The sequence below is a fragment of the Dryobates pubescens genome, chromosome 38 (assembly GCF_014839835.1).
Source record: "Dryobates pubescens isolate bDryPub1 chromosome 38, bDryPub1.pri, whole genome shotgun sequence".
Lineage (NCBI taxonomy): Eukaryota > Metazoa > Chordata > Aves > Piciformes > Picidae > Dryobates > Dryobates pubescens.
The window spans coordinates 1992458-2019342 of record NC_071649.1 but is presented as its reverse complement, the minus strand read 5'-3'; the positions used below and the strand labels follow the sequence as shown (position 1 = coordinate 2019342).

General features: G+C 45.9%; 1 protein-coding gene across 1 annotated transcript in view; it reads right to left on the bottom strand.

Moving 5' to 3' along the window:
• The window catches only part of ANLN (anillin, actin binding protein), a 29469-nt gene extending 17385 nt beyond the window's left edge, over positions 1-12084 (bottom strand). Inside the window, exons 1-14 of the mRNA XM_054177090.1 lie at positions 12064-12084; positions 10517-10703; positions 9849-10133; positions 9044-9390; positions 8183-8405; positions 7047-7252; positions 6805-6912; positions 5577-5697; positions 4595-4711; positions 3860-4083; positions 3225-3376; positions 2127-2274; positions 1374-1509; positions 193-375 (exon numbers count right to left, since the gene is read on the bottom strand). Coding sequence (XP_054033065.1) covers positions 193-375; positions 1374-1509; positions 2127-2274; positions 3225-3376; positions 3860-4083; positions 4595-4711; positions 5577-5697; positions 6805-6912; positions 7047-7252; positions 8183-8405; positions 9044-9390; positions 9849-10133; positions 10517-10703; positions 12064-12084 — 2458 coding nt within the window. The remainder of the gene's footprint in view (positions 1-192; positions 376-1373; positions 1510-2126; positions 2275-3224; positions 3377-3859; positions 4084-4594; positions 4712-5576; positions 5698-6804; positions 6913-7046; positions 7253-8182; positions 8406-9043; positions 9391-9848; positions 10134-10516; positions 10704-12063) is intronic.
• Between the last annotated feature and the right edge of the window lie 14801 nt (positions 12085-26885).

Genomic DNA, 26885 nt, shown 5'->3' with positions numbered 1-26885 from the left:
CTCTTGAGCCAGAATAGGACACACCAGGGGGAAAAAAGGGTATTGAAAAAGCTCAGCTCAATTAAATGTAACTGCTAGATTTTGCTTGGCCCCCAGGGTAAAGAAAAAAACAAACAGAGGAGAACAAACTGGAAATACATGCAAGGAGGATGAGGTGGGGGGAAAGGGTAAAGTTTCAGATGCTAGCTTTACCTGGCTTGTGCACTGTACCACATACAAAGTCTGCTTTTAGAGGTAGACGCATCTCTGAAATGGAAACAGAGCCCCTGGAAGGAGCGAATTCAGGGGGTGTAGAAGCAGCTTTATTCCTTCTGCTCTGAGGTCCCTCACTCTTCAGCTTATTCAGTTCTTCCAACAAAGCAGTTCTCTTCTCAGCTGCAGAATGAAGTTATAGTTGTAACTGAGGAAAAAGTACTACTGCAAAACTTGTTTTGCTGTATGTAAAATGCAACAGAAATGTTAACAGTCTCCCAGAGTGGCAGGAATACAGAATTAACCAGGTCAGAAAAGACATTCGAGATCGAGTCCAAACTATCACTCAACACCATCTAAGCAACTAAACCATGGCACCAAGTGCCTCAGCCAGGCTCCTCCTAAACACCTCCAGCGATGGGGACTCCACCACCTCCCTGGGCAGCACATTCCAAAGGCCAATCTCTCCTTCTGTGAAGAATTTCTTCCTAACATCCAGCCCAAACCTCCCCTGGCACAGCTTGAGACTGTGTCCTCTTGTTCTGGTGCTGGGTGCCTGGGAGAAGAGACCAACCCCCACCTGGCTACCACCTCCCTTCAGGGAGTTGTAGAAAGCAAGAAGGTCTCCCCTGAGCCTCCTCTTCTCCAGGCTAAGCAACCCCATCTCCCTCAGCCTCTCCTCACAGGGCTGTGCCCCAAACCCTCCCCACCTTTGTTGCCCTTCACTGGACACCTTCCAGCATCTCAACATCTTTCCTAAACCGAGGAGCCCAGAACTGGACACAGGACTCAAGGTGTGGCCTAAACAGTGCTGAGTCCAGGGCAAAATAACCTTCTTGCTGGCCACACTATTCCTGATGCAGGCCAGGATGCCATTGGTCTGCTTGGCCACCTGGGCACACTGATGGCTCACGTTCAGCCTACTGTCCACCACTACCCCCAGGTCCCTTTCTGCCTGGCCCTACTCCAGCCATTCTGACCCCATATTTGGGAGAAGAATGATACCAAATATGTCCTCTTGCTTACAGAGGCTAAGACAGAACAGATATTATGCTCTCCTATCTTCCAGGTGAAGAACTAGAAGCAAGTGACAATCAGCATAATAAATGCATTGCCAGAGTTCCTCAATTCTTCCCCTAAATGTTCATGACAAAGAAATGAGCCTGAGCCTAAAAACCTACTTGCAAGGAGAAGAAGTCTCTCTGCCTCTGCTTCTTCTTGTGACCCTTTTCCATGCTCCTCATCAAAGCAGCAGTTCAGAGCTTGACTGGCTTGATGGATCACTGTCTGCTGCATGTTGATCTCATTATTCAGCTCCTGAAGTAAGACAGTAGGAAAGAGAGTTAGCCAGACCAGAGACTTAGTGTTGCATTGCAACAAGGAAGTTTCTTCAGAGTAGCATTTTTAAGGCTATGCTTCACAAAAATCAGACCACGTAAACAGCAAACTGCTAAAGTCTTGCAGTTCAGTTACCTCTGCAAAACATGGCAGAACAACTTTTTTGACCTCAGAGGTCATTTATAGTGAAGAGTGAATTGTTTCAATGTCTGCATGCCCCTGTCTTTAAGTCTGTCCTTCACCAGGGGAGGCAGCAGTTAACCTGAAATTCAGCAAGGTGAATGAAGAACCAATAAAGATCAGAATATTGCCTACTAAAAGTAGTTATGAATTTAGCCTAATTCGAAGGAAGTAATAAGATAGAGTCCTCTCATCCCCTTTTCAAATCAATGACTTGCTTTCTCCAGACTTTCTCAACAGCATGATCCTTCTAAGGTGTTTAAATTACACAGTATCATTCCCTGCAGGTAGATATTTATGCTAAACCACCTAACTGCAGTCCTAAGCAGTATGTTAATGTCCTGGACATCCACAGGGGAAGCTAACTGAGGAAACAAGAAAAGCAGAAAGAGAATTTTAAGAAGTGTATTAGGTACCTGCATTTTCTTTTTGATATTGACTTGCTCAGAGGGGCCATTCTTTTTCATTTCCAGTTTGGAAGCAACATCTTCTCTGCGAACAATGATTTGCTTTATGGAAGGGCGATCAGTTTCTTTGAACCTCTGAGACCGGTATGCATCAACACTGTCAAAAGAGGAAACCCCATTCAATGCTTCACAGCTGTGCCAAGCTTTGCTTGTGGGGTTGGGGTTTTTTTTAGTGTATATATACATATCATTGAATCAACCAGGTTGGAAAAGACCTCAGAGATCATCAAGTCCAACATATTACCCAATAGCTAACACCTCCTGACAACTGAATCGTGGCTCCAAATGCCACATCCAAGCCTTTCTTGAACACCTCCAGGGACAATGACTCCACCACCTCCCTGGGCAGCACATTCCAATGGTCAATCTCTCTTGCTGGGAAGAATTTCTTCCTAACATCCAGCCCAAACCTCCCCTGGCACAGCTTGAGACTGTGTCCTCATGTTCTGCTGCTGCTTACCTGGGAGAAGAGACCAACCCCCACCTGGCTACAACCTCCCTTCAGGGAGCTGGAGAGAGCAAGAAGGTCTCCCCTGAGCCTCCTCTTCTGCAGGCTAAGCAACCCCAGCTCCCTCAGCCTCTCCTCACAGGGCTGTGCTCCAAACCCCTCCCCAGCTTTGTTGCCCTTCTCTGGACACATTCCAGCAACTCAGCATCTTTCCTAAACTGAGGGGCCAGAACTGGACACAGTTCTCAAGGTGTAGAGAGCAGTAAGGTCTCCCCTGAGCCTCCTCTTCTCCAGGCTAAAACCCCCCCAGCTCCCTCAGCCTCTCCCTCAGCCTCAGCTTGTACTCCAGACTTCTCACCAGGCATTGATGCTTTTCACCTTGCTTAGATGGCTTTAACAAACGCTAAATCAATCATTCTCTCCGCCCATTTTTGGTTTAAGCAACATAAAGACTACACAGAGACAACCTGTGGTAAAGGCTAAAGCCTTGGGAAAAAGTCTTGTTTCTAGTTGAAGCAGTAGGCTTCAGTAAAAGAGTTAAGAAAAGGTAGTGCCTTGGTTTGGTGACTTTGGGAAGCAGGTGTGCTCGTGTTCATTACCTGTACGGAAGGTTGCGCTCATCGGACACAGAGCCGATGCTGTCTCCAGATTCTGCCCTGGGCACTTGGGTCCTTTGGAACTTCTCCGAGCTCAGGCTTACATCACTGATACTGCTACCTTCACCAGTTGACTTACAAGGAGAAATGAAGGCCTTGGGAGAAGGAGAGGTTACATTCCTGCTATCTATCCACATTAATCACTATCTATTTTCTCTAACCTTAACTTGTTTTCTATATAAATAGTAAATTTAGAGGCTGCTTGATATTATTTAAATCATTTCAAAGACATCAGCAGGCTCAAGATTTCATTCTTAGTTTCCAAACTTGGTAGAGCTTCAGTATGATTTCCCTTCACGTTCTCATCATTGGAAAACCAGCACAAGTAATATCTATCTATATATCTATACACCCAAGCTGAATTGGCAGAGGTTAAACCACCCTTTTAGCAGAGCATCCAATATGCTATGCTGTTCTCAACAACATTACCCTCTAGGTTTTCACTAGCAAACCACCATTTGCCACTTCTCTACTTGCCCAGGTACCACAGCACAACAAAGCATCACTGTCCACAAGTGTGCAATTGTACATCTTTGTGTGATAAACAAGCCTTTCCCCCATCTCCTGAGAACCCTCACCTCTGGACCGACAGATTCCACTAGAGGGGTTAACAGAGACATTGATGAAATATTCAGCGACTCTTCCTGCTCCTCATCACTTTCACCTTCCAGGCTCATGCTCATTTCTTTCTTCAGCTTTTCTATGTCTGGACCATCCTCTTCAAGGATCTCAAAAATTTCATTGATCACTTTAGAGCTATTCATCTCATCATCCACACTCGTTTCAGTTTCATGTACTTCATCTAGGAGGTGATGGTTTAAGAACATTAGCAGCATTCAGAATAAATTCTCCATTCTCATTAACAGAGAGATACTAACAGCTAAGCCAACTACTTTTGCTCCTCAATTAAGCTTGATTAAAAAGCTAGGCATCTAGAACTCTGAAGGATACCTCCATGCCTGTCTTAATATACTATTATCAAATATATTGCATAAATTGATACTTTAAACAAATTTGAACTCAACCAGGTCTGAAATGTAACTGCAAGCCCCTCAGAGCAGTCATTTCTGTCCTTTCCCCATGAACTTTTAAGATCAGCATTTTAACATTCCTTGAAGGCTTGAATAGCATGAAAGAAGAGCTGCAAGAATGGAAGTTTCCTGACTGGTTTTGTACAAGCCTCATAACAAGACAAGCAAGTGCCAGCAGATGCCTGGGGAATCCATTGTTCACACTTGCAGGATATCAACACTCCACTGCACAACTGGCAACAGAGCTAAGTGCCACAAACAAATACAATACTCAATACAAACCTTTTGGTTTCTCTGCAAGTTGCTCAAGTTTTGAGACAGATGTCTCTTTCCCAGGGCTCTTGGGCTCAGTGTTCATCAGAGGACTGGGTTTATCACTTTCTTCAGATTTAGCAGTATCTAAGTTTATAAAGAGAAGTCACAGAAGATTAGAGCTAGCTTTTGAATTACAGTTAGTGAATTTTGGAGGTCTGGTAACAGCTAACCTACAAAAAGCCTGCTAGATTAGGTTTTCCAGCTAGCCTGCATTAAAATACATGTCCTCCATAGCTGAACTTCTACCTTACAATCAGAAAATTCATAGCACAAGAAGTCGAGATGAAATCTCACACTCGAGAGCAAAACAGGGAAAGTTTAAGCACAGTAAGAAACCCAGAACATGCCACAAATGTACTACACCCAAATCCAAGCCAAGAGCAGGATGTAACCCTGTTTTTCTGCAAGTTCACTCCTTCACACAAAATTGGAGGCTCCTCCACTCAGTAAGCACAGGAAAGGATGTTGCAAGCATCTTTTCACATTCTCTGCTCTATGATTACGAAGGGTTACTGACAAGGGAAGAGTTCCTTCTCATTAGATTGTGGAAATTCAGCTACTCAGGTACAGTACACATTCACAGTATCACCAAGGTTGGAAGAGACCTCAAAGATTATCAAGTCCAACCTGTCACCACAGACCTCACGACTAGACCATGGCACCAAGTGCCACATCCAATGAATCTGCAACTGACAATTGTGACTCACTCTCCCTGCACTTCACATCAAAGTATGAAACACAGCTAAAGCCACTGAGAAACAAAGGGGCAGTCTTGCCTTGTGAGTCTTTCAAGTGGTTTAGGAGTGCTGAGTATCATCACCCACAAGATTTAGACAAATCAGAGCCCAAAGAAGTGGTCCAGTTCTGTGCATGCATCAGTGGGATTAGACTTATCTGCTCATGAACATCAAGGGCACTGCTTCAGGCCAGCATTAGGGACAGTTCTTACCTGAAGACTCTGTGCTGGGAGACTTCACTGGCCTATCACATGCTGGTGTCTCTTCTGCTGATTCAAGAGCAGTGGCATCTGAACTGGGAGGACGTTTAGGACTAGTCTGAGCTTGGCTTTCCTGGCAAAAAACCACCACAATAGTATGTTTAGGAAGCAAATATTTAAAGTGACTAAGAAATCTGAAACAAACATTTTAAGACTGCTTGTCATTTAAACCAGAAAAAAGTTGTCTATCCAATATCAAGAAGGACTATATATATGTAAGAAGTTCAGCTGAAGCAGTAAATGCTAAACTAAACTCATAGAATTGTTAGGGTTGGCTGATCTTTGAGGTCCCTTCCACTTCCAAGCCCCCTGCCATGGACAGGGACACCTCACACTACAGCAGGCTGCTCACAGCCACATCCAGCCTGGCTACAAAAACCTCCAGGGATGAGGCTTCCACCACCTCCCTGGGCAACCTATGCCAGTCTCTCACCACCCTCATGGGGAACAACTTCTTCCTAACATCCAATCTCAATCTACCCATTTCTAGTTTTGTTCTATTCCCCCCAGTCCTATCATTCCCTGACACCCTAAAATGTCCCTCCCCACATTTCTTGTAGCCCCCTTCAGATCCTGGAAGGCCACAATAAGGTCTCCTTAGGGCCTTCTCTTCTCCAGACTGCACAACCCCAACTCCCTCAGTCTGTCTCCATAGGAGAGCAACTCCAGCCCTCTGCTCATCCTCGTGGCCCTTCTCTGGACATGTCCCAGCCCCTCCAGATCCTTCCTGTAATGGAGGCTCCAGAACTGGACATAGTACCCCAGGTGGGGTCTCAGCAGAGCAGAGGGGAAGAATCACCTTCCTGGCCCTGCTGGCTATGCTTCTCTTCATGCAGCCCAGGATGTGATTGGCTCTCTGGGCTGCAAGTGCATTGAGTGTTTGTGTGTGAGGAGCTTTTCCTTTTTAAAGTTGTAGAACATAAAACCCCTACACTTGGCATCAAAATAAATCAATTGGCTCAAAGCAGTTTCACTTGTCTCCATTCTGCAGGAGGTAAAACCCCCCCCAAGATCTCATCATTTGTTAACAATCACACAAGCCACTTGTTAAGTGGCGCCTGGCCATTCACAAAGCACAGGTTTGTCTCTCTTTTACATTTACAACTCCGTCCTGGCTTTCAGAGCATCTTAGAGCAATTCACAGCCCATCACCTTTAGGCAGGTGGAGGCAACACCTTACCATTTTAGCTTCAGGAAGTTTTCTCTTTGAACTCTCACTTTTGTCCACACTCCACAGATTGCCCCTGTCGAAGCGGCCACGCAGGCAGGCGAGCTCTCGTTCACGCTCCTAAGCCAGCAGAGGAGGGGGGAAAGCCGACAGCTGTGAGACGCCAAAACCTTTCAGCTGCCTCAGGTAGCTGCAGAGCAGCGAAAGAATCTTCCCCACGCGCACCAGCAAGCTAGCAATGTAGCAAGTCGTACCTGCTTAAGCTGAAGAGCTAAACTGGCAGTAGAGGAAGTTTCATTCTGTTTGAGAAGCCTCTCCTGGATTGTCCTGGTGTTTGGGGTGACAGTGGGAGTTCTGCACCCCGCAGTATTCGCAGCAGGACTCCGTGCACTGCGCTCTTGGCAGCGCTCCCGGCAGCGCTCCCCAAAGCGATCCAGGAAGGGCTTAATTCCTGATCCCCCTGCAAGAACGATTGTTTTGCCTTGAAAGAATCTCTCAAAGACACAGGAAGAAATCACTGCAGTTTTACATCTTGCTGAAGGCTCTCAATGAAGCAATTAAGCTGCCTCCTTTACAGCTCTTACTCTGTTATACTATAAACAAACTAAAGCTGGAGGGCAAATCACCGTGCTAACAGAACACTGATATTAATAAAGCAACATATCAGAGCAAATAGATGTCCTTCTCTTCCTAATATCCACATGTGATCCACCACTTTGCTTTTGCAATGTTTCCTCCACCATTAGCCTCCCTCACATCCTTCCTATTAATGTCTATCTAGTAAATAACATGGATACATTGTTCAGCATCCACCACTTATGCTGACAATGAAAGAAAAGCTCAGTGATCTCGACACGCACTTGTTCTACTCGTCATTATTTCAAGGAGTTCAAGCTGTTAGTGCAAGTTTCTGACCCAACAAGCAGTTGAATGTGATGATCAGTTACTTTGACAGCAATGGTACCACGGAAAAGAAAGATACTAGGCAAAGTTAGGAGCATTTAGCTTTGATGTCTTCTCACAGAAGAGTCTTCAAAGCTTCTTCTACTGAAGATATCTTCTTGTGCAGACTCTTTACCTCATATTGATTAGACACATAGCATCCACCAATTGAAAGGAGCTTTGAATAGTCTCAATCAACTGATGTTAGCAGAATACATTTGGGGTTTTTTTTACATAGAAAAGTTATAGGTTTTAGAAACTCTTGAGAGCAATCATGCTCATGAAATCACCATTGAGAAACATGGAAGCTGTTCATAATTATCACAGAACAATTCAGGACTTCACTTGGGTTACAGCAGAAACACAAACTATGTATTAGTAAAGAATATATGGTGCAAGACAGAACACATAAGCCTGAACATTTCTTGAAGCTGAAAAAGCAGCTTACCTGGTGTTGTGGGTTTCCCCTTAGGTTCAAGTTGTACATGTGTTCCTTTGACTGGCTCTTCTTTGGACTGAACTGGTTGAGGCAAAGGTGGTTTTGCTGCCTGTGCACGCTTCTCGGCTTTCTGAGGGCTGCAGGGGTTCTCCGTCAGCGGTTGTCGCACTTCAGATTCTTTAGAACGAGGAACAGGGACTCTTGAGGGTTGTGTTAAAAGACTCTTTGGATCCTTACAAAGGAAAAAGGAGTAACATTGAGGTGAGACTGTACATTCTTATTCTCTCAGGAGGAAAAAAGCATTGAAAGCATTCTGCACAGCATACTGTAACATAACACAGCATCTTTCCCCTCAACAACAGAAAGCTGAGCAGCTATTTTTTATAGCCAATATCTCCTGTGGTTCCAGCATTTTACTCTAGGTGCCTTTGCCAGATACTTTAGGTTATTTTCCCACATTTCCTTAGACAGGGCAGCACAGGGCAGATATTGTTATGTCATAAACTGAACAATAGGTATTACTATTCTGCCTGAATGTTCATACAGCAACAATATTTGCAATTTAAGCCAACAAACTCTATGAAGTGAAACCAAATACCTCCAGAGGAAGCCCCCTCCAAAAGAGCAACAATTACTTTGACAGCAACTTCTGCAAGGTTTATAAGCACACTCCTCTCTATAATTCAGGTCTGCTATTAAAAAAACAATAGCATGCAGGACAGAAATAAAGCAAAACCTGCAAATAGGCTCAGATTGCTCATACCACAACTTTAAATTCAGGTTAAACAGTTCTGAGTTAACATCTGTGTGTGTCTCCCCCCCCTCCACATTCAAATCAATTTTTAATCAGCAACTAAATCAGACACTCACCTCTATCTTTGAGTTTGCTGGTTTATTAATAGAAGCCTCAACAAGCCTTTGAGAACAGGATGCAGCTTCCTGCTTTACACTGCTACTATTGATTCTAGCAGATGCTCCACTTGTAGTGGACAATTTGGATAAACAAGTAGTGCCAGGCTGTTCTTGTGCATTGTTTTGCTTTGCAGATGGATGACTTAGGTCATCTTCCCAGGAACCAATGGTAGCAGCAAGGTTAGCTAAACGGCCCCTTCTCCCAATAGGGGTATCACTTGCCAGGGCATTAGATGTCTGCTTAGGTGGAGAAACAGACAGATCTTTTGACTGGAGGGGAGACAGAGCAGCACATTCAGAGGGATCTGGAAAAAAAAACCAACATGTTTATTCTGCTAATAAAATATAGAGAGATATATCAGCATCTTCTGCATTTTGCTATACAGAGAGTTGATCAGCAGTTAGATGCTCTTGCCATCACCAGAATCAAGCAACTAGCCCTGAAGACATTGAGACTAATCACGTTAAACTAAAGCTCACTGCAAAGCCAACATATTTGACCAAGTAGTTCCCTAGTTGTATGCCACTGTTGTGATGAGCAAAGCATCACACTAGTAGAGGAGGTAAAAAAAAAAAAAAAAATAAAAACCAAGGGGATATAATTAAGTTGTAGTCACTTTCATTATTCTAAGTCCTCCCCACAGCTGTCCAAGAATTGCTTATGAAAACATTAGCATTCACACACAAAATCATCTTCTGCTAGCAAACCACCATGGAGACAAACACTGAAAAACAGCAGAATAGCTTCACAGGTGACACACACCCTCGGTGTCCCAGCAGCGCCGCTGTTCTGCCAGCTTCTGCATTCGTGTCTTGACTGAAAGGGCTGCAGGAGTTCCTGACTCCATGTTTGTTTTCCCTTTCTCAAGGGGCTGAACCAACGAAGACCTGTTAGAAGCAGCTACGTGCAGCTCTGCAGTCGTCTCAGGAGAACGAGGGCTTGTGGAACTTGAAGGCAGTGGCTGTATGTTCTCTGAACTGGAAGTCTGAGCTTCCATGTTGTCAGGGCAGAGCCTCTTTGATGGTGATGGCTTTGTCCCAGGTTTTCCTGTACAGGTGAAAGCATTCAAGCCAATGAGTATTCAGAGTCTCTAAAATGTTTTCAGAGACAGCACAAAAGTGTCACGCAAACAACATGATGATTTATAAATATCCTCAGATGTGTCCCAGAACACTGCCCTTCCCAAGTTCTGCCAAGCACAAAGCACTATCACTGGCATGATACAACTACTTTTAAATAGCTTACTAATTTCTTAGAGCATCTGCTCTCAGGTTAAGCTAAACATCAGCCATATGCAGTTCTAGTGGCCAGGTAATTGCATCCATCACTGCTTAGTTTAAGGTGAACACTAAGGGTTTTCACTTACCCTTAGCAAAAAGGGGATGAGGCTTGCATCAAAAGACATTTTTTATTCAACTTGTTGCACATACCTTCTTCACCTGGAAGAGGTGCCTGGTTGCCAGTCTCTAACAGAGGCTCTCTGACCCTCTTGTTCTGCATGGGGGGTCTCGCTCCCATCTTGGGCCGCTCAGCCATTTTCTTCTGCAGGTTCTCTCGCCTGGCACGAGTTCTTTCAAGGAGTTTCTGGATAGTCAATACATCATGGTTTACTATACACTGCAACAAGTGTGTTAACTAGCAATAGCTCAGATTTGAAATGTTTCATTTTATACAGCACATACTAAGATATGCAACCCCAGGAGCATACAGTGAATACACAGTAAGACAAACACCTGTCAGATGTTGCTACCTCATCTACTGTGACACAAACAGTCAAGATCTGTTTCCTTCCTCCTAAAAGCAGCATTAACAACATTTGTTTTCTACACTGGCAACTACATGGTATGCTGTGCACACCCTCTTCCTCACTGTGATAACCCCTGATCTCTATATTTTGATTTCACTGTTGCAATACCCACAGCTCCTCCCATGCTCAGCAAGTGCCTGTTAGATAACATGCAGCTCACACTGTAGCACATGCCAAGCTACTTCCTTGCTATCTGATCAGAACACATGTGCAGGTTATCTGAAGTTCTTTGGCCTACCAGACAACAGGCTACAGCTTTCTCTTTACAGAAACAATGGTTTGGGTCTTTTCACCCAGCCACAAGCTTTCATGAAAATTATAGAAGCACCTACTCTCATCAAGAAGGGGTGAAGCTAGACATGGGGTTCCAAAGTCACATTCATTAAATCCACTACTGTCTCCCAGTAGCTTGGCTTTCCAAGGGAACTAGGCTAAAGAGACACAACCAATAGCTACATTTTTAAAGAAAAAGAGCCTGAAGCAGTCAGAAATGCCTGGAGGTTATAACATCTTTATGACAGCCTTGAACTGCCAAATCTTGCGAGGGGGTTTGTTTGACACACTGCTAAAGTACATGGTCAAGTTACCTGATTGAGACCAGCCCTCCAACAAAATAAACACTGAAGTGCTTGCCAAGGAGTCCTAAGAAAATGCAAACTGTGTGCCTGTTAACATTAAAAAACCTGTTGGCATCACACCTTCTAAATCAAAAGGTGAGTTTCTCTACCTCAAGCTTAAGTTTGAAGAACAGATGTTACAACTAGCTCTCTCAATCAATAAGCTCTTTATCACAATAGATCTGTATACAGAAGCACATACAAAATGATGCCCAACTGAGCGACCTGACAACATCCTCCTTGCTTCCCTGTTCTTTGGAAATCTGGATACTGTGATCACTCCTTCCACAAAATAGCTGGTTTAACTAGTGTTCCAAATTAATAGAACATTATTTCATGTTGAATCCTCATTTGAAATAGCTTGAGATTGTGTTTCTTTTCATGACTACATTTATAAATCATGATCACTCCGTTCCACCACATCTGAAGGATGCTCGGTTACTCCTTTGATCTGGATTTTAAAAGCACTTTGGGACAAGAAATTGTGTGACTGAACTAACGGCCTTTAAAGGGCAGCCTATAAACTGCACTTGTTTGGTGGCACATAAATTACCACGAGAACTGTGCCAGCCATTATCCGTCCCGTTGCACAGCAATTAAAAACACATTTCACATTTTTAACTGTCTAAAGCTGAAGTCTTGAACAATGTTCCATTGTAGGGCAACACAGGACAAATGGAATGTCAATCTCAACACTTTTTTTTTTTTTGGTGCAAGCACAAAAAAAATCAGCTTCTCTAACTTCCATAGAAGCACCAGGAGGGCTTTCAATGCAAGTTCCACGCTAGCTGTGGCCACAAGCCACGTTTCTTTATTTCAGCCTCCCAAAGGCAGAGTTAAAGTGCAGGTTAATGCCCATACAAACAAAATCGTCAAGGCTGTATAAATTAACAGCTCTTCCTGCACAACATTGAGTGCATCTCCCACAACAGTATTCCTACAGTTCTATTCAGATACAGGCACATTCCTTTCTGTTTTGTTAGCCGAGTGAAATGGAGTTTCAGTTGTCAGGAATAGGATGTCACTTCCCAAGAATGCACGCCTCTGTGGTAGAGCTCCAGCTCCCATTGGCTTTTTTGCACCTCAACTTTTCCATGCAACTGCCATAATTCAAATCTGCTATTACACATGATGAGTAAGCCAGTCACCAGGACCTGAGACTGACTTTTCAAGTTCATCAGCAAAGTATTTGCCAAAAAGCACGTCCTCCAAGTGTTCTGATGACAGCCAAAGTTTCAAAGTAGGACACATCTACTTAATTACAACTAGGAACCCGAGAACCATCATGTGGTAGTTATAAGATGACAGTTCGTGGTGCAAAAGCATCTTCTAAAGATCAGGAAAGGTCTTCCTACATTAAGCATTGACGGACAACGTTGGGTTTTAAGAAGTATACTTTAAAGCATATATTTAACAGCCTCAGAGAAGACAGTTAGGCTCACATGTGACTACAAAGATTTGTTCTAACTGCCCTGCTTTACCAGCAGAATGCAGAACAAGAGGCAGAGTCATCCAGGACACTGAAGACCCAGCTAACTTCAAATTGCACACATGCAAATTTCCCCCTGAGCAACTTAGTTCTTTGGTCAGTCTCCATGACAGCAAACCAAACTTTGCTCTAGGAATGTTAACATCTACCCCAAAGCACAAAATAAACTAGACTATTTCTAATCACAGAATGTTAGGGGTTGAAAAGACCCTCAAAAGATCATCCAGTCCAACCCCACCCTGCCAGAGCAGGATCACCCAGGGCAGGTCACACAGGAACACATCCAGGCAGGTTTTCAGTGTCTACAGAGAAGGAGACTCCACAACCTCTCTGGGCAGCCCATAATATTCTGTAGTACCAGACAAAGCCTTTTGTGCAAGAAAGGTGGTTTATGAAGTCAGCTAGAAAAGGAAAGCCACAAAGAGCATATCCATTGTGATCCCAAAAGAGTATTCACTACACCATCTCTTCAGTGTGCTCTGTATGAGTAATTTGGTGGAGATTCAAATGTTGGATTTTTTTTCCCTTGCAATGCTAACCAAAAGAAACTTTATTCCATAACTGTCTGATTTAAAAGCATTCCACTGAGTCTTACAGCAAGACTGATCTGAGCTGAAACACAGAGAGACCAGGCCAAAATTTGTTACTATAAAGTGATCAGCAAAGACTGAATTAATGGCATGCTTTGGATAATTCAGGCTCGAATTACACTGCTTTACAGCAACATTTACAATGCCTCACCAGCTCCCTACAAGGAATGTAGGCAAAGATAATCTAAAAATAATTACCATGGTGATTTGTAGACAAAGATTATCTGAAAACAGATAAAACTAACGAAAGGTTGTATTAAAAGAAACCCAGAACATAAATACTTCATAGTAGGTGGCAAAAAGCTTCCTTTTCAGATTGTTTTTGAGGCTATTCAATTGCAATACTAACACACACTGACATTAGCCAGCTTTTTACACAGCAGCGCAATCAATGCCCTCCACAGCAAGAACATTCTTGATAAGGCAACGTTCTAGGCACTTTGCAGTACCAGCTAATGGTGTTTGAGTTGAAGTTTACTCTGAGGAGTGGCCTCACAGTTGGTCACAGCTTTTCAAAGTCAGTTACTTACAAGAAGGGTGTGTTGGGCTTGGAATATCTCCCAGCATTCAAAACAGTTTTAAACTCGATTCAGCGGTCTGGGCTTGAAGTTTATTTAAGGCTAGTTGGATCATGCCACTCTCTACCAATTAAGGAAGGTGGCTTTAAGATGTTTACACTTAGGAAGCCTTTACAAAGGGGTAGGGCAAATCTGTCTTGGCACAACACATTTAGTAAGTACGTTCAGATCAATAATTTATGTTCATTTTTGTAAACTGAATCGTTGTGGTCACCCTTTTTGGGGGGACACTCAGTTTATTTAAAGTAGGTCAGTTTGATACACATATTGTTTCCAAAGTTTAGGCAGGCTGTGAGGCACGTTAATTTTTACTGTCATAGAATCAATAAGGTTGGAAAAGACCTCAAAAGATCATCAAGTCCAACCTGTCACCCAACACCTCATGACTAACTCAACCATGGCTTCAAGTGCCACTTCCTGTCCCTTTTTGAACGCTTCCAGGGACGGTGACTCCACCACCTCCCCGGGCAGGACATTCCAATGACTAACAACCCTCTCTGTGAAGAACTTTCTCCTCACCTCCAGCCTAAACTTCCCCTGATGCAGTTTGACACTTTTCAAAGCAGTCATAGAATCACAGAATTGTCAGGGTTAGAAAGGACCTCCAGGATCATCCAGTTCCAACCACCCGGCCATGGCCAGGGACACCTCACACTACAGCAGCTTGCTCACAGCCACATCCAGCCTGGCTGCAAAAACCTCCAGGGATAAGGCTGCCACCACCTCCCTGGGCAACCTGTGCCAGTGTCTCACCATCCTCATGGGGAACAACTTTCTAACAACCAACCTGAATCTACCCATTGCAAGTTCTGTTCCATCCCCCCAGGTCCTATCACTTCCTGACACCCTCAAAAGTCCTTCCTCAGCTGTCTTGTAGCCCCCACTCACATGGCAGCTGCACTGCTCTACATATCACAGAAAGTCAGACTACAGTAGAGCATCTTTAAGAACACTACAGATGCAAGTCAGTAAGTTTCACTCCTTCTGTTACACTTCAGCCTCCAACACTCGAACACACTACAAACAAATCCACCCTGACAAACGTCTACTAAAGTCTGTTTTCAAAAAAGGGGAACTGCCTGCCGACCAACGTGCCCAATCACAGGAGGCAGGAACAACAAACAGGGCGCATTTTTCATCAGATGGTCGCTGCTTTGCCCAGATTTCACACTCGACCTCCAGATGAGGCATGTGTCAAGACCACTCCCAACAGCTTCCAGCGCGTCCCCTGTTCCAGTCGGAACCTGCCAAACGCACGTGAAAGGACAACACCAAAGCGCCAGTCAGGTAGCAGCCTGATTTAGAACAGCTCCTCTCCGAGGCAAAGCCCTGCACGAATAACCCCTCCGTGCTCTCCCGGAAGGGATCTGACCCCCCCACAAACGCCCGGGCGACTACAACATGGGAGGCACCAGGACGAGAAAGACGAGCGGGCAGTCTCCCCCCGGCAGAGAAAAAGGCTCTTGACAGCCCCTCGAAGCACGTAACAGCCGGTGAAGGGCGCCGACAGGCCTGAACCAGCACTGGGAGAAACTATTCTGCCCCACATGCGCTGACACAGGGAGCAGCTTCCCCGGCCTGGCCTCACCGCCTATGGCCGCCGGCACTGACAACTCGCCCCCTCCCCAGATCGTTGCCTCCACAGCTCACAGGCCGGGGAGCGGCCCAGGCCGTGCCCTCACCTCAGTGAAGGGGTCCATGGCTGCTGCTTCTGCTAGCCGCTCTCAGGCCGCCGGCGTCAGGCCGAACCTCCACCCCAACCGCTGCTGCGATTTGAATTTCAGCGCCCGCCGCGCCCGCGCATGCGCCCGCCCACGCGCCCCGCGCACGCACGTGACACCGGGGAGGCGTGCCCCACCCCGCCCCTCCTGACGTCCCCGGTAGAGTCGCGCCCCGCGCCGCCGGCCGAGCACTGATTGATAGGAGCGCTATCCAATCGAACCGCAGTCTTCCCTGATGGCCCTCCCCCCCCCCCTGCGGGCTGCCCCCACCCTCCCCTAGAGAGAGGGCGGGAAGGAGAAGGTGCTCAGGGGTTTGCTTGGTGGGGTACAGTGTGGCTGCCGCGCTGGTCTGTGTGGCGATCCGGCTGGCCTTCCCTTTCCCGGTGCTGAGAGACGGCCTGGATTCACATCCTGCACCCCCCGGTGCAGCCCCCTGCCGCCCGGGCTGCGCGTGTGCTGGCGCGCAGGGAGCGCATCCAGCCGCGGCAGCCATGTCGCCTTTTACACTCCTTCCACTCGTCCCTGCCAGCCCTGCCAGGCGCCAATTGTAGGGGTATTTTAAATAAAGCTCTCTGACAGGCAAGCAAAGCAATACTGCCTTTTTGACCCCCACGTCTTGGCAGCAGCTGCTGGGTAGGGGTGTCCCGGGAGCCTGTTGATTTGCAGCTTCGCTTTTCAGCTGGCATTGACAGGAGAGCCCTCTAAAGCCTCCGTGCGAATGGACAGGCTACCAAGGGCAGTTCTGGAAATCGCAGCTTCTTCCCTGACGGCCCGTGGTCTCAAAGCTCAGCCACCGCACTGCCCCTCCGTTGCGTTGCTAAACCTCTCTTGATGTGCAAGCGTTCGGGATGCTTGTGCATCCAGGGGGATGCAGAGGGCTGCAGCTGCTCTGCTGTGAGGACAGACTGAGGGAGCTGGGGCTGTTCAGTATGGAGAAGAGAAGGCTCCCAGGAGACCTAATTGTGGCCTTCCAGTATCTGAAGTGGGCTACAAGACAGCTGGGGAGGGAGTTTTGAGGGTGTCAGGGAATAATAGGACTGGGGGGGATGGAGCAAAACTAGAAATGGGTAGATTGAGATTGGATGTTAGGAAGGAGTTCTTCCCCAGGAGGGTGGTGAGAGACTGGCACAGGTTGCCCAGGGAGGTGGTGGAAGCCTCATCCCTGGAGGTTTTGAAGGCCAGGCTGGATGTGGCTGTGAGCAACCTGCTGTAGTGTGAGGTGTCCCTGGCCATGGCAGGGGGGTTGGAACTGGCTGATCCTTGAGGTCCCTTCCAACCCTAACCATTCTCTGATTCTGTGCTGAATTGGCAGAGACCCATCACGAGGGTGCTCAGATCCAGTCCTTGCATCTGGGCACCATCTCAAACTCCCCATGTTGAATGCAATCACAAATAGAGCTGTTGGGATTTTTTGGACTCTGCTGTTCCCCCTGAGAGGCTGCTACAGGCCTGACTGCCCAAATAACTAAACCTCCTCAAATTGTCAGTCTATCCATACATACTAGCACCCTTTTATACATGCTTCTTGCATACAAATAGTGTTCATTACTCTGCACCACTGCCCTTCCTTAGTGCTGCGCTTCTTGCCAGCTGGATTATTTGTAGGCAGCAGCCATTTCTTCTTCCAATCACTTTGCCTTGCTAACCATTCTAATTATCTCTCATTAGAAAAGCTTCCCAATGCCTTATTTACAAACAGCATGGCATCAGCATGCGTCAGGATCTAAAAATAAAATAGCAAATAATCCTTTATCTGAAGAAATCCTTAGGGACTGGACGCCCTGGCTAACAAATGTGCCTGCAATGAAGCAGTAGGGAATCAGTGCAGGCAAAAACCAGGACACAAAATAGCCTATATGGAGCTCAAAGATGTCAGCAGAAAATAAAGAGAGAGTTACCATGAAGTTTTCTCTTTCCTCTGGCATCTCAAATGAAGAAAAACCATGCACTATTTGAGTCCTTTAAAGGAAAAAAAACCCAACAATACAGAATTACTGCAATTTGATACCTGCTTTACATCAGATTTATGCATTGTAGCTCCAGCTATCATTGGTGGATTTCCAAAGGTGGTTCCATCCATTGCTGTCGTCTTCCAAATGATGTTCAGCCTTGGGGGGTGGGGGGGACAAGCAAAATGGTTGTTAGCTGCACTGTTAGTGTACACAATAATCTCATCTGCTATTTCCTATTGGGAATAAAAAACATAGGGAAATAATCATGCTTTATTCTGTAAAATAAATTTCTAGTGAAAAAAGTACTTGGAAGCACACAATTGGAAGAGACCTCAAGGATCATCCACTTCCAACCCCACTACCATGGGCAGGGACACTTTCCACTAGTCCAGGTTGCTTACAGCCACATCCAGCCTGGCTGCAAAAACCTCCAGGGATGAGGCTTCCACCACCTCCCTGGGCAATCTCTGTCAGTCTCTCACCACCCTCATGAGGAAGAACGTCTTCTAACATCCAATCTGAATCTACCCATTTCTAGTTTTGCTCTATCCCCCCCAGTCCTATCACTCCCTGACACCCTCAGAAGTCCCTCCCCAGCTTTCTTGTAGTCCCCTTCAGATGCTGGAAGGCCACAATTAGGTCTCCTCTGTTGTGAAATTGCAATTGAGAATCCTATGAGTGTATAATTGCTTAAAACACCAAGGCAGTGTGCATGTGACAGATGTCCTTTCCTCCTGGTGGCTACAGAACCACTTACTTCTTCATCACTTTGATCCAGACTCAACGAGAGCCTGCCAGAATTAAACAGAATGCTTAGTTTCTCATCTTCTCAAAGGGGTCACATCTGCCTTCCATAAAAGCAATGGGCAGTAACTATATCTTAGCCTTTTCTGGCTCCAAAGAGCTGAGGAAAAGTCAGTCTGGGAGTATAAAGTGGCCATGAGATCCTTTGGCTGTGTAACGGTGAGGAGCGCAGCCTGCAGCAACAGACTTTCTAGTCAATACTTATTTTATTCCTTAATAAGTTAATAAAAACTCTTTGCAGCTTCTGGAGGAAACCAATTAACAGTTCACAATCTGAAGGCATAAAGAAGAAAGAAAAAAAAAAGAGCATACAAAAGAGGGAAATCAAATGCAGTGTTGAAACCAGCCGAACAATGAGCCAGCCCTGCCTGCTGAACAGCACCGTGTTCTATGCCACCCCTTTTGAATTCCAGAGTTATGAATCACACCCTTCACTGTCTGCTTAGAAAGAAGTTCCTCACAGACAGAAAGAGAGATTGGCCACTGGAATGTGCTGCCCAGGGAGGTGGTGGAGTCGCCATCACTGGAGGTGTTGAAAAAGAGCCTGGCTGAGGCACTTGGTGCCATGGTTGAGTTGATGAGATGGTGTTGGGTGATTGGTTGGACTTGATGATCTCTGAGGTCTTTTCCAGCCTGGTTAATTCTGTATTCTGTATTCCTCACCCCATGTAAATGGTTTCAGATTCTTTTTATTCTTCCCCAGGGGTAAGGTGGTGAAAAGTAATCTCTTCTGTAACAATAAATAACACAATACAAAGCTCTTTGGGAACGTTGGGGTGGGTGGGGTGGTTGTTTTTTTTCTGCCTTGCAGTTTTCCTGGGAATTGAAGGCATGAGCATGGAAAGCAGTCATTTATTTTCTAACATGAAAGAAAAAAAAAGCATTTTTAGTGTTCTGTCAATAATTTTTGAAGCACGTTGACTGTTTTCTGGGGAATATTTTCATGTTCAGAAGGTTATAGAAGCTTGCATCAACACTTCAATATCTGTGAAACCCTTCCAGTGTCTCACCACCCTCATGGGGAACAACTTCTTCCTAACAGCCAGTCTGAACCTCCCCATTTCTAGTTTGGTTCCATTCCCCCCAGTCCTATCACTCCCTGACACTCTCAAAAGTCCCTCCCCAGCTTTCTTGTAGCCCCCTGCAGATCCTGGAAGGCCACAAGAAGGTCTACTCAGAGCCTTCTCCTCTCCAGACTGAACAGCCCCAACTCCCTCAGTCTGTCCTCAAAGCAGAGCAGCTCCAGCCCTCTGCTCATCCTTGTGGCCCTTCTCTGGACACCTTCCAGCACCTCCAGATCCTTCCTGTAACAGAGGCTCCAGAACTGGACACAGTGCTCCAGGTGTGGTCTCACCAGAGCAGAGCAGAATCACCTCCCTCAACATGTTTTAAACACTATGGATGCGGTGCTGAGGGATGTGGGTTAATGGCAGTGGAAGTGGAAAAATAAGACATAAGGAGACAAGGAATGAGACAAAACTCATAGTTCATTAACTCAGCATCAGAAAAAATCCCTGGGTGGGTTAATGCTGCATTTTTACCAGGCTGTGGGACCTAAGGGACATTTGTGCACACTGAAAGGATTTATTGTGCTCACAGTTTACTTGGTATAATATTGAGTTTGCATTGCTCAAACATGCAAAGTTTCTCAGGACCTTTCGTTTAGGTCTCCCAACTGATTTACAAAAGAGAAGGGGTAACAGACTTCGTTCTTTTGTGTATCAGTTACAAAACAGTCACTTTGCTTTCTTTATCCATACAGTACAGGACACAGAGCTGTTAGAGTGAGTCCAGGGGAGGCCACCAAGATGATCCAAAAGCTGTAGCACCTCTGTTATGAGGATAGGCTGAGGGAGGTGGGGGTGTTCAGCCTGGAGAACACTCCAGGGGCACCTTGGAGCTGCCTTCCAATACCTGAAGGGATCCTACAGAAAGGCTGCAGAGGGACATTTCATAAGGGTGTCTGGAAACAGGGCAAGGGGGACTAGTTTGGAGCTGAGGGAGAGTAGAGTTAGACTGGAGCTTGGGAAGTTCTTCAGGGTGGTGAGACTGTGAATTAGGATGCCCAGGGAGGTTGTAGATGCCTCCCTGGGGGTGTTCAATGTGGATGAGCAGCAAAATCTAGCTGAGAGGCATCCCCACCCATGGTGGGGAGGTTAGAGCAGATGATCTCTGAGGTCCCTTCCAACCCAAGCCATTCTGCGATTCAATGAAAATTACCTTGAAGTTTTGAACACTGAAGTAGGTGCTCCAGGTTAAGCATAGTCTGTGTGCTTTGCTAAACAAAGAAAGGGCTAAGGATATGAAATGGGTTTTACATGACTTCATGATACCTTTTCTTTGGTTGGCTCTTTTTTTCCTTTCCAGGTCAATCCTCTGCAAAAATTCCACCCAGGAACATGAACTCTTCCCTGCAGTAGTGGCATATTTACACTAGAGGGTGTTACTTAGACAGGAGTTCAGGCTGCTTAGCAATCTGGTCTGGAAATCTCTCTATCAATATATGGGGGGGGGAAGGAAATGCATACCTGAAAGAAGGAGCAGCTAGGTTTGAACAAACACAATTAAAATGTATCAGAGGTGATATTTCCCAAGCATGTACCCATGAGGGACACTGGTAATAAAGTCATCTCAGCTTCAGTTGAAGCTAAAATACATAATTACACTGAGGCTGTGTTAGAGACAAGTAAATATCCCTAATATTCAGCCTGCTTTTGCTTAAAAATAAAGCTATTGTGACATGGAAAATAGACTAACCAAAGGAATAGGAGAATGACAGCACATGGCTTTGTTAAAAGAGGGACAGAAATGTCTGATGGGGTGAAACAAAGTCTATAGCACAAATACAGTGCTGTCTGGGGCTGATATGGTGGAGGGTTTCTCACCTTGCAATAAAGCATGAAAGAAGGCAAAAGCAATGGAAGTGCCCAAGGGGTTACTTTAAATAACTCTCTCCTTCTTCCAGTGGTGATGAGGATTGTCAGAGCCCTGAACATGTCTGTTCACAGCTCCAGGGACTTTGGCTGCCTGGAATCAGAGCTGACATGGGGATTGTGGAGGTCCTGAGCCACTGAGAGAGCCACTGCACCCTGACAGCAGGCCAAGTAAGTGGCTTGGTATGGGCAGCTTGTCTTCTTATACATCTTATCCAAAAAACCAACCCTTTAGAACTCAGCAGGTCTGTAAGAAGGCAGGATGGTGTGTGCCCTGCACTGTCCCCCACTCAGAGGCTCTGAGACTCCAGCAACACCCTGATAAAGTGGTTCCAAGGAATATCTAAAGCCAGACATGGGAAGGAGGAGAACAAAGTCTGAAAAGAACTCTATCTTGGAGAACAGGGTCTGAAAAGAACTCTGTCTTGGCTTATGCTTCTCCCAAACTTCAACACTATTTCCACCAGCTGAAGTTGTCACTGGTAGCACTCCAAAGGGATTATTCAGCAGGGAGTAATTAAAATAGCCGCAGCTGTTTTATAGTCCCACTAAACCCCACAGAATATGCAGGAACCTGCAAGGTAAAGCTTGATAGCAGTGGCAGGCAAGTACTTGGAAACTGGAAAAAGAGAGTGGATTTACACCTCAGGTTCTACCCCTCACTGAGCCCAGCACTTCTCCTCCAAAACAGGACTTACCAGAAGACACCACCTTCTCCAGATCAGGCAAAGCTCATTCTGCTCCATCCTAAGTGAAAGCCCCATCCTAAGTGAGAGCCCCTGGCTGGCTCATGACATTAAATACTTTGATGAAGCTGATCATCACTCTTTCCCCAGCTGCTGGGTCTTTGCTCACTGAGGTCAGCTGTGAAGAGTCCCCCACTCCCAGGACTAGAGCTCCAGCTCTGGGAGAGTGCTGGCCTGGGCATGCAGGTGAGGCCTCTTACAGCACAAGTTACATCATGTAGAAACCTGCCAAGACAGTGCTTTGTGTTTCTTGGATATCCCCTCTTCAGTTTCTGAGTCTGTTGTACAGCCTGGACCAGCAGAAATGAGGGGACCAGGTAGGCAGTGTGGAAGAGGAAGGGATAAGGAAATGAACAGCAACAGGGAGAGGAGCATTCTCCTTTTCTCAGCTTGGTTAAGAAAGAAGTGAAGTCCCCTCTTGGATCAGTCAAGAAGTGAAAACATTTGCTTTTCAACTGAAATTATCCCAGCACCACTAAAGAGTTGGCAGGCTTCAAAAGGTCCAAAGGAAAAAATATGAACACTTAGAAAGCTCTCATCCTTTGGGGGCAGATTGCCATTAGCCCTGCGTGCCTGAGCTGGGGTTTGTGTTGCCAGAGCAAATCATCTGTGACTCACCTGCAGCTGTGTGTGGCTCAGCAGGCTGCCTGCCAGTCCTGCCTGCCACTGCCCAAGGCAGCACCCTGCTTTTCTCAGGACACCTGTACAAGGCATTGCAGCAGAAGGAGGCAGGCAGACAGAGAAGGAAAGGAAAGGTCAAGAGGGGTGTTTTTGTCCATCAGTTCATAGTGTAAGCAAGTACATGCTTGACTGTCATTACTGTGTGCATATAACCCAGTTCTCTGCCATAGGGCAGCAGCCTCCTTCTTCTTAGTAGGTACAAGTGCATTTCTGGGTGTACAATAGACATCTCTAATGGTTTTCCCCTACATGATAACACCCAGCAGCCAGCTACATTTGTAGGGTCACATCAAGAGGATCTTACTCTGAGCTCTACTGCCCACACTAGTTTCTCCTAACAAGGGTTGTTCCCCAGCCCGTTGTTGGGCTGGGGTTACAGTTTTGAGCCTCCTTAGCATAAAGTGGAAACAAATTCAGTACTTAAATCAATCTGAGTGCTGGAGCTGCATCAAATTGTGCTCTTCAAGGCATCTAAAAATAGCAGTCCCATTGAAGAAGGCTGTGAGTAAGCAGCTCCCATAAGCATGTGCTGCTTTTGCTGGGTACTAGAAATGTAGGGCCCACATGGAATCAGATGGCAATGTTAGGACAATGCAGGACGAGTTTCTAGCAAGAATACATCTGGAAGGACTGGTCAGCTGGAGTCCCTTGGTCAGGAAGGGGCTGGTTCAGCCAGCTACGAGCCATTAAGTCAGGGAGGGGAGGCTAGTCTTGCCAGTGTGATGGCAAATTATGCAAAGTTAGTTAAGGACTCTCACTCTCAGCTTTCCTACTTCCTCTTCAGCACACAGAAACAGAAGCAAGCTGTTGGTGTGAATATGGAGGAGGAAGCAAGTAAACCCCAACACCACAACCGCCGTGGGTATAAATATGTAGATGGCTCTTTAGAACCCCAAAGCACATTACACACATCTATTTATAGCTGTGTCTCTGCTTGGCACTCTTGGCTTCTGACAGCTGCAGGGATCAATAAAATGTACTACTGCTCTTCCAGACTCTACCAGCTGCAGATATTCCTCTAAAGATACTCTTCTGCATGCAACACCTTGCAGTACAACCTGAAAATACCTCTGAAGACATAACCAAGGAAACCTGAAATGGTCTTTGGAAGTAATGTTATGTTGAAGCTGAAATGCAAGCTGCAGGTCAGCTTTAATTCTGTCTCCTAAGCGTGGAAACGTGGTATCAAGGCACAGGTCTGTGTGGAACTGTATTATTTAAGCTGTATTCCACAGCATGGCTCATCCAACCCTTACCATTTGTCCCCATGTTCCCTCACTTCACTGCAGTGTGATCCATGCCAGCACCAGTGATAGCCTCCAGGAATTTTTTTCATGACAGAGTAGCTCACTGCCCAGACAGACAGACAGACTTGCAAGCTAAGATGCCTTTGAGGTGAGAACTGTTAGGGGTACATTAAATGTTTATATAGCATCCTTGTCATCTTGAGATACTTGGTAATGTTTTTCCTGACTGAGCTTTCCATATTGTATTTTTAATCAATAAAGGTGACAAAGCTTGCTCAGAGCCAAAGCAGAAAAGAGAGGCAGGTGGCCTTTTAGCCTCCCTCCTCTGTGCCTTCTGCTGCTGCCTTTGGCATCCTCCTGCTACAGCCTGGAGCTAGCCTGACCTAACAAACCCTTCAAGCCACCCAGGAAAGGAAAGAGGCTAGCAGGACAAGAAAACATAAGATGGAAGCAGCAGATTCAGGGGTGACTGAATGCCACAGCATGTGGTGAGAAAGGACACCCAGAGACCAGGCAGGGAATGAGAAAGGCAAAGAGAAGGCAAGCACTGAAGGGAGCAAGGGAAGAGGACATGTGTCTAAAATACACATCAAAAGCTGGAGTTACCAATGTCATCCCTCTGGCTTCTAAGCATATGTGAAGAGCATCACATCTAAGGGGAGAATTTAGGGTCCACACAGCAAAACTGTTGGGGAGTTCTGACTTCACACCACAGCAGCCATCGATGGTTTCTTGATGTGCTGTGCTGATTATTTGCAGGGCTAGAAAAAGATTCACCAGTTTGAACTATTTTTTTCTGCTGTTGCCATGCATCACAAGCAAAGCCTAACCCATTTGTGATGGCTTTGTCTCTCTACATTTCCAAGTGTTTATTCAGTTCCCACAATGTGAGCCTGCAGGTTCCAGATCCTACAGCGTTAGCAAAGTACTTTGGAGTCACTTTAGGGTTTCAGGTTAAACTTAGACACCTTGACAGAGGAGAGATCTTCTCTGTGCTTCAAAGGATTCGAGTTAAAAGGGACATCAAACTTGTCAGCTAGGCAGAAGTGTGTTTCAGCATTAGCTCCTTATTAGCATGACACCTCAGCCCTTTCTCAGCTGGTCTTTGATGGGGGGGGGGCAGTGCTGGATAAAATGGAAATGCATGCTTTAAACTTTTGAATTATGGCCTGTGAAGATTTATATGAAAGCAAACAGAACTAGCTGGTCAGCCACATGATTGCATACGTGCAAGTGTCTATATGTAGGATTCATGAAGGTCAGTAGAATCTTTCCAGGTAGAACACAAAAAAGAGGTTCCCAGGTAGGACACAGAAAGGGGTTCTCAATATTATCCACAAGCTGTGAGCTGTGGAATTCCCATCTCTGCTACCTGATGATACATCCAGATCTTCCACCCCACAGGATGGTGTTATGGAGACAATCTGTGTGTGCATTGCACTGCAAGCATGGGTTTATCAATGGGAGGGAAGGTGGCAGACATCCCACCAAAGCAGCACACGACTTGCCAGCTCTCTTCTCCCTGGCAGATCACTGCATTCACATAATGTGTGCTGGGCACCAGTGTGCAATTGAATTGCTTTCCCCATTAGGTGTTGACCACTTAAGACAAGTAACTGCACTGACACACTAAAATAAATCCATCTGTAACCTGATCTAAAGCCATACAACTTGCTTTAGGTATTGCTGAGTGGGAAAGGTGGCCAGAGCTCTGTCTCCATACTGACTCGTGGATGGTGGCAAATGCCCTGTGGGGGTGGTTACAGCAATGGGAGCAATTGCCAGACAACAGCTCCTTGTGCTGTGTACCCAGGGTGGTGGATGCCCTGCTGAGCACTTTTGTCCCATACAGTACTTTTCCTATCTGCCTTAGATGCAGCAGGTAATTGTCAATTACACCAATTATTATCAGCGACAGCAATTATAATAGTTGATAATAATCTGTGTACTGCAATGCAGTTTCTGGATGCAGTGCATGTTATGCCTGCTAGTCTCTGGCAAAGGATGGTGGTGAAAACCCACTGATGTTCATAGAATCACAGAATGGTTTGGATTGGAAGGGACCTTTAAAGTGCATCTTGTCCAACCCCCCTGCAGTGAGCAGTGACATCTTCAGCTAGATCAGGTTGCTCAGGGCCCCATCCAGCTTCACCTTGAATGTTTCCAGGGATGGGGCTTCTACCACCTCTCTGGGCAACCTGGGCCAGTGTCTCACAACCCTCAGTGTAAAAAATTTCTTGCTTATACCTAGTTGAAGTCTCCCCTCTTTCAGTTTAAAACCATCACCCCTTTTCTATTGCAAGAGGCTGTGATACAAAGATCCTCCCCATCTTTCTTACAGGCTCCCTGGAGCCCCTTTTCTATTGCAAGAGACTCTGATACAAAGATCCTCCCCATCTTTCTTACAGGCTCCCTGGAGCCCCTTTTCTATTGCAAGAGGCTCTGATACAAAGATTCTCCCCGTCTTTCTTACAGGCTCCCTGGAGCCCCTTACATACTGAAAGGCTACAGCAAGGTCTCCCTGGAGCCTTCTCTTTTCCAGGCTGCACAACCCCAACTGTCTCACCCTGTCCTGACAGCAGAGGTGTTCCATCTGTCTGATCGTTTTTGTGCCCTCCACTGGACCAGCTCTAA